The sequence below is a fragment of the Hypanus sabinus genome, chromosome 1 (assembly GCF_030144855.1).
Source record: "Hypanus sabinus isolate sHypSab1 chromosome 1, sHypSab1.hap1, whole genome shotgun sequence".
NCBI lineage: Eukaryota > Metazoa > Chordata > Chondrichthyes > Myliobatiformes > Dasyatidae > Hypanus > Hypanus sabinus.
This window is the reverse complement of record NC_082706.1, coordinates 191,505,258-191,517,345: the sequence shown is the minus strand read 5'-3', so window position 1 is coordinate 191,517,345 and position 12,088 is coordinate 191,505,258. Positions and strand designations below refer to the sequence as shown.

The following is a 12,088-nucleotide window of genomic DNA, read 5'->3' as shown; positions in this document are numbered from 1 at the left end:
ATTCAATAAAATGACTCACAATAATAGCACACTGCTAAAGATAAAACATTGGCAAGAATAGTTATAGAGTAGGAAAATGATATTGAACAAGTCACTTCTAGTTTATAGGGGATACAGGAGAGAAAGAAAGTAGAAGGGCAAAAGGTGGCCTTGGCAGATAGGACTAAGGAGAATCCCAAAACTCTCTATTAGAAGTAAAATATGTAACCAAATAATTAATAGATTCTGAAAAAAAATTGCTGCCAGATGATATGAATAAAGTTCTAAATCAACACTTCTCTGTGCTATTTACCACAGAAACCATGGAGGTTGGTGAGTTCAGGGAGGGGCACTTCTTCTAGAACATATAGATATCATGAACGTGTAACCACTGGAAAAACAGGTGCACATTAGAGTTGATAAATTCTCAAGGTCTGATGCGGTCAATACCAGCATGCAAAGGTAAGCAAGGGAGGAGATTACTAGAGCAACGACAGATTTTTGCATCTTTGTTAGCCACAGACTGAAGAATAGGGGATGTTGTCCATTTGGGATTAGCCTGAAAACTATAGACCAGTGAGTGGTAGGGAAGCTTTGGTGGGACAGGATTTTTGTACACTTGGAAAGATGGAGACTGAACAGGAGAAGTCAGTGTGTTTTTTTATACGCAGGGGAGATTACATCTCATGAATACGACTGAGTTCTTTTTGAGGGGATAACTACAAAAACTGATGAAGGCAGTAGACATGGTTTTCACGGAGCCGAATAAGACTTTGTCAAGGTAGGCTGGGACAGAAAATTAAGGCACAAGGGACTCCAGATATGCTGGCAAACTGGATCCAATATTAACCTGGTAACAGAACATGGAAGAGGACAACTGTGAATAAGTGTTTTTTCTGATTGGAAGTCCACAAAATATGTTCCCTAGGAACTAGCGCTGGGGAACTTTGTTGTTTGTAATGTGTATAAATGGCTTGGATAGGAATGTAGGTGATTTCATTAATTAGTCTGCAGATGACACAAAAATTGGTGGAGTCAAGAAGATTGTCTAAGCAGAAAGCATGACACAAGTTAGCTGAAAAGTTTGTTGCAGAAATGGCAGACAGAATTTAATGCAAGCAAGTGTAAGGTAATGCAATTTGGAAAGTCAAATTCTGATAGGACATACAGAGTTAACGGCAGACACCCTGGGATTGTTGATGTATGGAGAGACCTTGAAGTGCAAGAAGTGAAGTTCTATACTGCAGTCATTGAGTCTGTCCTGTGCACCTCCATCACTGTGTGGTTTGGAGCCGCCACCAAGCAGGATAGAACCAGACTACAGCACACAGTGAGGACTGCCGAGCGCATCATTGGAGCCTCCCTGCCCTCTATTGTGGACCTGTACTCTTCCAGGTTGAAGAAGAGGGCGGGGAACATCATAAAGGATTCCTTCCATCCTGCGCACGGACTGTTTGAACTGCTTCCGTCTGGTAGGCGCTTCAGATCCCTCCAGACTAAGACTAATAGGCACTGGAGAAGTTTTTTCCCTACTGCGGTCACTTTGCTGAACAGTTAACTGCCGGTTAACTGTCGGCTAACTATCACTTGGATTGCACTACTTGTATGTATAATCTATATTTTCATTTATATTTATCATTATTATTGTTATGAGCAGAGAGACAACATCTGTCGGAAGTAAATTCCTTTGTATGTGCACAGGTACTTGGCGATTAAAGTCTGATTCTGATTCCATTGTTCCATGAAAATGGTGACACAGATGGTCATGGTAGGGAAAAGGCATTGTGTACGTTTGTTTTCATAAGACAAGCATTTGCTATAAGAAACAGGATGTCATGTTGCTGCCATACAAAACATTGGTTAGACCACCGCAGTATCGTGTGCAGTTTTGTCTCCATACTACAGGATGTGGTACCCACAGAATGCAGCAGGGATTCACCAAGATGTTGCCTGGCTGTATTTATAAGGACAGATTTTTTCACAAGAACACAGGGAAGTGAGGGATAACTTTAAAGGAAATTTATAAAATGATGAGTGACAGCAGAGTCAAGAATTAGAGAGCAAAACTTTTTGAGGTAAAGGGGGAAATTTAAGGGCGATATGAGGGACAAGTTTTTCCACAGAGGGTGGTGAATATTTGGAAATAACCTCGAGGAAGTGATGAAAGCACAATGTATAAAAGGCATTTGGGTACATACTTGAATGGGGAAAGTTTAAGGGAATATGGCCCTAACACAGGCAGATGGGATAGGCATAGATAAGTATTATAATCGACAGAGACAATGCGGGCTAAAAGGGCCCGTTTCTGCATTGTACAATTTAATGAATATTGACCAACAGGCAGTAAACAGAGAAAAGAGGATCACTCGCAGGTTGGCAACTTGCAGCAAATGGGATGCCACAGGAACACAACTACTTAGTAATAATGGTTGGGAAAGGAATAAAATATATAGTAGCTAAATTTACATATGGCATAAAAATGGCTGGGGGCTGAAGTTGAGTAGCAAGGAACGTGTAAGCAGTTCAGATTGATAATGTTGTAACACAAAGTCCGGAGTGGAAGCCACCGGCGAGTAAGTGTTAAGGTGAAAGTGCAGTAAAGTGAACTTGGGGAATGTTGGATCAGCCATGATCCTAAAAGGGTTGAGTGACCCAATTCTGTTTTTAATATTTCCAATCTTGTGTTTCCACTATTGAATGCTTTCAGTTGGTAGATTTAAATTGCATAGATAATTAATATATCATTACCAAACCAATGTTAAAATGATACTGATCAAAGTATCCGGAGTAAGCATATGCATGTCAAATGATATGATTAAGTAAAGTAACTCACAATGGATAGTAAAACTGAAATATTAACAAATTCCTAAACGCTCGGTTCCAGTTACTTAAGCACTCAGATATGAATTGGCAAAAAGGCATATTTTTATTCTTCTGAAGATACATTTTAACATTGGTAGGGATATGGAGAGCTATGGTTTTGGTGCAGGTTGATGGGAGTAGGCAGTTTAAAAGGTTCGGCAAGCACTTCTGTTTCTGTGCTGTACTTCTTTATGACAATGACTTTATTATTAATAGCTTCAATTATTATGTTAATCATAACTTTATAAAACTCCGGCTAAGCCATAACAGAAGTAACCAACCAGTTCTGGTCACCAGGGTTGGAGAGACTAAGATCAGAGAGATAGTGTGCAAGAGATGTTCTAGAATGATTCCAGGTCTGAGAGATTTTACCTTTAGGCTAGACTGAAGACTCAAGTTATTCACCTTGGAGCAATTTATATTGGAAGAAGATTTAATGGGGATGTACAAAGTCAAGAATGGTTTATATAGTTAGATTAAATAAGTAGTATTTTAAAAAAAATATGGATCACTAAATCAAAAATACGGGCAGGTCCAAGGGCCAATGGACACCAATGCAAAATGAAGGGGCAAAATACAACTGTATTTTTCTCTATTTGTAGCCTACTCATAGTATTATAAAGTTAATATAAAAAAAGCAATCACACAACCAAATGTCAGAGACAATTAGCAATAGTAACGTCAATGCTAAAATTTGTATTTTTCAGAAGTAAAATGCTCTACTATCTCCATTTCATATTTGCACATCAGTACAGTTACATAATGTTTCAGCATTTGTATTTCAGTGGCAAGGGAATCAAACTACAATTCCTTTATAGAACAGTGGTTAAGATCTGGAATTCACTGTCTAGAAACAGAGCCTATCAAATAGAGCATCATAACTCATCGGGCTGTGGGAAAAGAACAAGGAAATGGGGTTGAATAGACTACCCTAGAAGAAGCCAGCATGGACTAACTGCTAAATAGACTCATTTACTTCAACGATTCTATAATTACCTTTCTAAATTAAACAAAGTATGATAATAGAAAATCCAACATCATACACTGGCTGTTTTACATAGTCTGTCAGTACAGGTATCCCCCGTTTTTCGAACGTTCGCTTTACAACAACTTGCTGTTATGAAAGACCTACATTAGTACCTGTTTTCACTACCCAAAGATGATTTTTGCTTTTACGAGAAAAAGATGACTGCTTTATACGTCTGTTTACCCCGAGAAAGACTACAACGACTGTGAAACCTTGTGCGGGTAGTTGTTTGCGCATGCATGTACGTGCGTATGTATGCATGTACGTGCCGATTTTTTTTCTCCAAATCGACTTTGGCTTGCTGTCTTCCTGATTTTGATAACTGAAACTACACCATACATACAATATTTCTACTTTATATAGGGTCTACATTTATCATATAATTCCTGCTTTTACTATATGTTAGTGTTATTTTAGGTTTTGTGTGTTATTTGGTATGATTTGGTAGGTTATTTTTTGGGTCTGGGAACGCTCAAAAATTTTTCCCATATAAGTTAATGGTAATTGCTTCTTCGCTTTATGACATTTCGGTTTACAAACGGTTTCATAGGAACACTCTACCTTTGAATTGCGGGGGGAACCTGTATTTAGTGGCAATAAACATTACTTTTCCTGGCCTGACTTCTAAGCCACTGAAAAGACAGCTTTAACTTATATTCAGTGTATCATTAAACAATGTTTCAGAAGAAATTTAAGATACTTACAAACATCTCTCCTTCTTTAGTTTGGTTACTTTTACTTGCAGCACTGTGATTAAAAATAAAATTACATTTCAGAAAGAAACAACAACAACAAGAATTATAACAATTATATTTTGTAGTCAGTTAGCTAATATTACATCCCTCTACTTCATTAAGTATGGGGGGGGAAGAGGGGAAGCATTCATTGTGTGAAATCATAAATATAAAATGCTACAGACATTGGAAGTGTAGAACAAAATCAGAAAACGATCTTGGAATAAAGCAGGTCAGTCGGTATTTGAGGCAAGAACAAACAAGTTAATACTTTGGCTCTTCTAAGAGCAGTTCTGACAAGTAGACTCCCAAAGTATTACTGTTGTCTGTTGCCTCCAATAAGAATGACTGACTGTTTTGTCTCTCTAAGGGGTGATTAACATTATTGTTTGATCAGCTATTAAAAGCCTATAATTTAAAAGCTACAATATTTTAATACTTCGCTATGTGATTATTACTGTAGTCGCTTTTAGATTGATACACACCTAGGCTGAAACAGGATAATAAATTGTACAGTCAAATGCAAATAACCTGAAAAACTAGTTACAGAAGTAGATAATCCGCACTTAAAACTTTCATATACATGACCCTGTTTTGAAAGGGGTCTACTCTGCTTGAATAGCAACCAGTTAAATCCCATGTACTTAACTCCTCCATCTAGTTCTCTACAGAATGAAGTATTATTTTTACAAGAAAGAAATTCAAATATTGGTTGAAGTTCAAAGAGTAATTTAGTAGATGATCATATACTTAAGATCCTTGGGATCTTTGTAACAGGATCTCTCCACTCATTCTATTCAGAGTGGCTAGGGATATTTGAAAAGGTTGATTAATCTTAGTAATGATATCCATGTAATGGCAAAGATAAAACAAGGCAGTCCATCTGTTTTTGACCTAGATATTGGAGTCAACAGCCTCACCCAATCCTGTCAATGATATAATAAACCTTTAACATCTCCAGACATGTCTAAATTGAGAAACCAGGTACACAGACTAAACTAGAGGTCTGATGCAATCAGACTCTCAGAACTGCAGAGTGTAGCCAACATCATCCCTGGATACACCTACACCAGTGGGTTACAGGCAAGAAGGGGTGACTCTGAGAGTCCTCAAAAACAGATCATTAAACTTTAAGTCCAGAGTATCAGATGAAGAAACCTACTGATTACCTCCTACCATCTTCCTACTAATGGATAAAATTAGACTGCTCAGTGTGGAGCAACACTTACAAGAAATATGAAGGAAAGTAGGGCATAGTAAGTAAACTGATTGGATTCTTCATTGTCCATCAAGATTGGCTTGGTAGTATCATCACTGACCAAGTCCTGAATGATACCGCTATCATACAACATCTATGGTGTGTCAAAAAAAAACCAAGAGTGGAAAAAACTACTAAATCAAAAAACTATTTTGACTCATTGAAGTCACATGATTTTGTGGGCCAAAGGGCCTGTATTGTGCTGTAGGTTTTCTATGTTTCTATTACTCATGGAAATCATTCCACTTGTAGAGTGCACCATTGTCTGCACTAAAATAAGACTGATTCAGCCAAGTCCCCAGTTCAGACCAAGAACTCAAACAGCTCCCTTACATATTACTTCCTGAAACACGAGACTACTTTCTCTTCCAAACTAGGGAACCAACCAGGTTTCATGATGTGTTAAAAAAATAAAAGAAGTGGCAACAGAGAAGATGCCAATCTGGAGCAGCTATAACATAACAATGGCATTTGTAGTAAACACTATAATCAGCTAATTGGCCATTAACAGGTCAGATCAAAACTCTTCAAAGCTGCTGAATTCTCTTGTGAAAAAGTAGTAGACAATCAAATGGCAACATGAGGTTTCAGGAATATTCCTATCATCATCAATAATGATGGAAAAGCACACAGTAAAAGCCACATACACGCAATGCTGGAGGAACTCAGCAGGCCAGGCAGGAAAGGAGTAAACAATCAGCATTTAAGGACCAAGACCCTTCTTCGGGACTCATCACCTGCAGATTTTCTCACGTTTACAGTAAAAGTCAAGACTGAATTATCTAGAAGAGGACAGTCTAGCTTTAGCCACTCCACGTTGTCAGCACAAAGGCTCTAGGTCTGACAACATCTCTATCCCAACACTCAAGAGATCTGCTCCAGAACCAGGCAATTCTTTAGCTAAGCTGTCCTCTGCAACAACAAAACTCACATCCAACAAAGAAGTGTACGAAAACTTGTAAACAAATGTCTTGACTAACTAAATCAGGATTAATACAATCTGGTTAATTACCATTAGTTAGAAGACATCATTAATATTGCAATTATAGAGTACTTTCTAATAACCTGCTCACCAGTGATCAATTGAGACTCCAACAAGACCACTTTGGTCCACTTTCTCTTTCCCACCTGATTTCAACCTCAAGCGAAATACAGTAGCTTAATTCCAGAAGAAACAAATATGGCCATTCTTAACACCAAAACAACATTTGACCTAGCTGACCACAGGAAACACTGGCAAGTTGAATTCAACAGGAATGAATGAGAAAATGCCTCATTGGTTGAAGCCAGGCCTAACAAAAGAGAAATTTATTATGAGAGATTACTCATCTAATCCCAGTATAACTCCACAGAAATTTCACAGCCACGTTTCCAATCTCCTGCAGATATTTCATGATGCGGGCATAAAATCTGAGACATGTACTGCTAGCTGTACATTCACATTTCCTCAGGTTATTGCTTACACAGCAAGATTAAATAACCTTGTCAGTTTATGTAATTCACATCTCAAGAATGAGTAAAAGAAATTATGCAAAGTGGGTGGTTTGTTTATATCATTAGGGCTTGGATTGATTTTTAAAATATGTCAAGTGATTGGCTTATATCAGTGGGTCCTGCCCACACTCTCAAATGAGTACTTCTACAGCATCTCTCTGCACAATCTTAGATCTTTCTTGGCAGCAAGTGTGTCTTTTATAGCTTCTGGCAAGACCTAGTTGACAGCTCCAAGATTCAGTAAAATATTATAAGTTCAGGCACATGATCTTCAATTTGCAGTGCTGAACTTTGTCTACTGGTGTTCACTCTACTGCATTTATTCTGTTTCTGTGTAATTATAAATCAAATTACTTGTCAGCTGCAATGACACTCTTTTCTATAAAAAGCAACACATTTAACTGAGGATATTTAACGAATAATAGTTATTCATGAGGTACCCTACTCCTCTGCGCAACTTGCTTAATGCTTACATGTTTGAATCAAACAGATTTGGTTCTGCTTCCTAAATGGATCTTGTTGCCAGCAGAGCTGTGAAACCTGAATTGAAATATATGCCTCTTATACATCCCTGTGACAGGAACAATACCAAGTTCTACATGTTATCTCAAAGCAAAACCTCGACGTGAATCAATTACTTTATAGAGCAAAAAGGGCAACATGGTAGCATAGAGGTTAGCTATGTTTCTGCCGCTATCTGTAAGAAGCTTGTACGTTCTTCCTGTGACCACGAGGATTTCCTCCAGGTGCTCCAGTTTCCTTCCTCCAACAGTCCAAAAGTTGTACCAGTGGTAGGCTAATTGGTCATTGTAAATTGCCCCATGATTAGGCTAGGGTTAAATTGGGGGACTGCTGGGAGGCACAGCTTGAAGGGCCAGAACAACCCACTTCACACTGTATTCCAATAAATAATCAAATAATCAAAGATTAAATTTTTTAATCTTATAATATCAAAGATTAGTTTTACAATCTAAAACATGCATATTTTATTAGGTAATCACAAGTTTACTTATTGAAAAGTCTAGATACAGTGGGCCAGAGGGCACAATCTCAAAATACAAGGATGTCTCTTTAGAACTTAGATTAGGAGGAATTTTTTTAGCCAGAGGGTGGTGAATCTGTGAAATTTGTTACAACAGACAGCTGTGGAGGGTTTATTTAAAGCAGAGGTTGATAGATTCTTGATTAGTAGGGGCCTGAATGGTTATATGGAGAACGCAGGAGAACGGGGCTGAGAGAGAAAATAGATCATCATCATTATTATGTCAACGATGTAGGCAACCGTGGTCTCACAACCATGATTATTCTTGACAAATTTTCTACAGAAATAGTTTGCTATTGCCTTCTTCTGGGAAGTGTCTTTACAAGATAGGTGATCCCAGCCATTATCAGAGATTGTCTGCCTGGCATCAGTGGTTGCACAACCAGGACTTGTGATATACACCAGCTACTCATACGACCATCCCACACCTGCTCCCATGGCTTCACGTGACCCTGATCTGGGAGGTGTAACACCTTGCCCAAGGGTGAATTACAGGTCAACAGGGGGAGCACTTTACACCTCCTTTGGTAGAGATGCATCTCCACCACACCACACTGATAATAGATCAGCCATGATCAAATGGCAGCGCAGTGTCAATGGGCTGAACGGTCTAACTCTGCTCTTACATCTTATTGGTTTTTTTTTGAAAAATGGGATAAAAATATGCTTGCAGCTTTTTAAAGCAAGTTTTTTATAAACCTTCAGCACTTGCAGGTGTGTTGTGTGTGTGTGTCTGTATGTACTGTGCGTTCGTTCCATTTTGTAAATTGATAATTAAATAGAAGGGAATGGAAAGAAAGCCTTTCAACTGCTCTATCAAACAGGTAACTGCAATTAAAACCATAAAACCATTTGATATGAACTTTAATCCTGGTCCACACCCACCTAAAGGTATGAGACTCCCCAACAATACAGCTCCTGTATGAACAGGCATTCCATTTAACAAAGCATTCCAAATTGAAACAAGCGCAATCTGAGCCTTCAACAAGAGGAATAACTCAGTCTTGTACTGCACAACATGTAATTCAAACCCAAACTCCTATCAAATAGAAACAAATTAAATAAATAAAATAGAGACCTTTCTCCCAACATTAAAACTTCATGGATTCTAAAGCTGGTAGGAAGCTAATGTTTCACATCCAGCACAGTGTGGATGATTAGTGTAGTGTGTACTAGAAGTGTATGCTAAAGCTGAGTGTCTTCACTGGAAGGAAGCTGAATAAATAAAAGCAGTCTTCCTCTAAACAGCCACTTAGCAATTTTCAGCGAGACTGCTCATTTTCCTTCTGGCTTTATGGGAGCTTGTTGTAAGGGCAGAAATGCAGTAGAACTATTCATATTTATAGAGGTGGTAGCACAAGAAAAATATTTAGATGCAAGATTAATGATAAGACAATAGGACATTTGGTCAAGAAGTGCAATTTTTGCACTACTGCAAGATAAAAAAAGCTACACATGTATCCAGAAGGAAAGTCAGCAAGCTCGAGAAGGCTCTCAGACATACAGGTTACAACAATATTCCTTACATGAAAACAAAACCAATATTGGGATAACACTAAGAGGATTAATAACTTGTACATGTTTTTAGTTTTTCAAGTGTATTTGGAGCATGAATTACATTAAATTGTCCCTCTGTGCCAAAATTAGTTGGAACAGTTATTTTAAAAAGTTAAAGGTATCAACTCTCATCCAATCCCCCCCCGCCCCCCAACCCACCACACACACACTGCATATTTGGCATTGCCTTGACTCAACGTCAATTTGCAGCAGCAGGTTTAACATGAACAAGGTCACCTCAAAAATGGTAATTAATGCCACATTTTTTTCTTATCTGCAAATTTTATCAGAAGCCTGCAGAGCCAAACAATGTACCACAGAGCATAAAGTGTGAAAGTACAAAATACTACCTTCCTTAATTTAAAACTGAAGTTGTCTATTATAGCCTAAAATTTAATAGGCTGTAGCCTAAAAGTTAGGTTACTTTTAGTAAGTAATCTAAAAGTGATTAGATCCAAGAGTAAAACATTTCAATCTTCAACATGCTTTTAAAAAAAGAGAACTTATTTAAGAAATTTAAGGAAGTACTGAAAACAAACAGCGCCATTAATACAAAATGCACCTAAAGACTTACCACAATTTGTGACCATATCTTAATTACATCAGCATTTGGAATTAGCTCATGGGAAACTATTTTGATGAGGATTTTAACTAAATGGGCAGGGAAGGGCATTCCAGAAGATAACAGAAAAGGAGCTGCAATGGGATTAGAGAGGTGGAAGGTAAATAACAGCATTGAGCAGAAAATTACTGTTGACCAACTTCATAAGGAAATGCTACCCGTGGGGTGCTGAAGGTTTTTCTGAAGAATGTGTTCCAGGATACGGTCACCTACACTGAACACATCAAGCGCAAGACAGTCACTGCATGGATGTGGTGCCAGGGCTGCAGTCTCTATGGCTTCGACAGCTGAAAAACTCCCACTTCCTCCAGGGCACAGAACAAAGGCTTGTATCGATAAGAAGACAATATACAAAATGATCAGAAAATATTAAAAGCATAGTACTTGCCCTTTCAAGCAGTTAATTAAATATGGATCCCTCGACCTTAAACCTTGCTTGCCAATTTCTATTAATGGTAAGAGGGAGATGAAAAGGGAATTAGAGGATTTCCAACAAAATGATTTCCAAACTAAGGGATTGTGATTTCAAATATGACAGATCTTTCAAGTAGCTTAAACAAAAGAGTTCTCATGCAGCCTCCGCCTTTGTTAGCTTTATATTTTATAAAATTTCTTCCACTAAAAAGTAACTTTTTAATGAAAATATTAAAACAAATAAATTCCAACAAGTTTACTAGGAATTTCTGATAAGCTCTTTTGACATATTTAAAATATGTCTGCAAATTATTTTAAAAAGCAGAGAGCAGGATCTGAGCCCTAAGTAATACTAGAGTTATCACATTTTGCAGATACTTATGGCCCAGATATACCAGAGCTAATGTCAATTTTCCTCAAAGGTGGTGATAAATCTCCAAAGTAAAATGTGAGAGACTAGCTGCAACTGAACCAAAGCAAATGAAATTTTGTTCCTAATTAGGAAATTATGTAAATTCATTACAATTTTCATATTTTCAGTATTACAGGAAACTGTCCCTTCGGCCTCAATCTGATCATAGTCAGTATTGATCTAATCAAGTTATCTGCTGTAAACATTACATAAATAGATTACATCATCTTGGCCAGCTCTCAAAAGAAATGCAGTTAGTCACAATTTCACAACACACTACATTGTAGTACAGCCAAATAGCTTGCAGCTCATTTAAACAAGCCATTTTATACTTAACACCTGCACTAGTACAATGATATGCACAAAGACTTCAAAAGTCATGTATCAAAATGGATAAAATAATAAAATGTTCCAAATAATCACAAAGAAACAGAATTAATCTCTGACCTGCTGGGTGTTCTCAACATTTTATGATTTCAAATTTCCAGCATCTGTATTTTTTTCGGATTTCAATATATAGTTTTGTTTTAGTAGTTTAGCTGTACCCGCATTTGATATTAGCAATGGGAAAATTCTAAGCTTTGGCACAGAATTTAACCACTGTTTAAGATTTTAAAAATGCTTGCCCGACGGCTGAAAATGCATCTGCCCTAATACCACACCCTTAAAATGTATACTTGATGAATG

At 37.6% G+C, this 12,088-nt stretch overlaps 1 protein-coding gene across 7 annotated transcripts in view; it reads right to left on the bottom strand.

Moving 5' to 3' along the window:
- The window catches only part of rbbp8 (retinoblastoma binding protein 8), a 141,811-nt gene that overhangs the window by 59,541 nt on the left and 70,182 nt on the right, over positions 1-12,088 (bottom strand). For all 7 annotated transcript variants that reach the window (XM_059983862.1, XM_059983872.1, XM_059983899.1 and 4 more), the window contains one exon: positions 4,573-4,615. In XM_059983862.1, the coding sequence (XP_059839845.1) occupies positions 4,573-4,615 (43 nt within the window). The remainder of the gene's footprint in view (positions 1-4,572; positions 4,616-12,088) is intronic.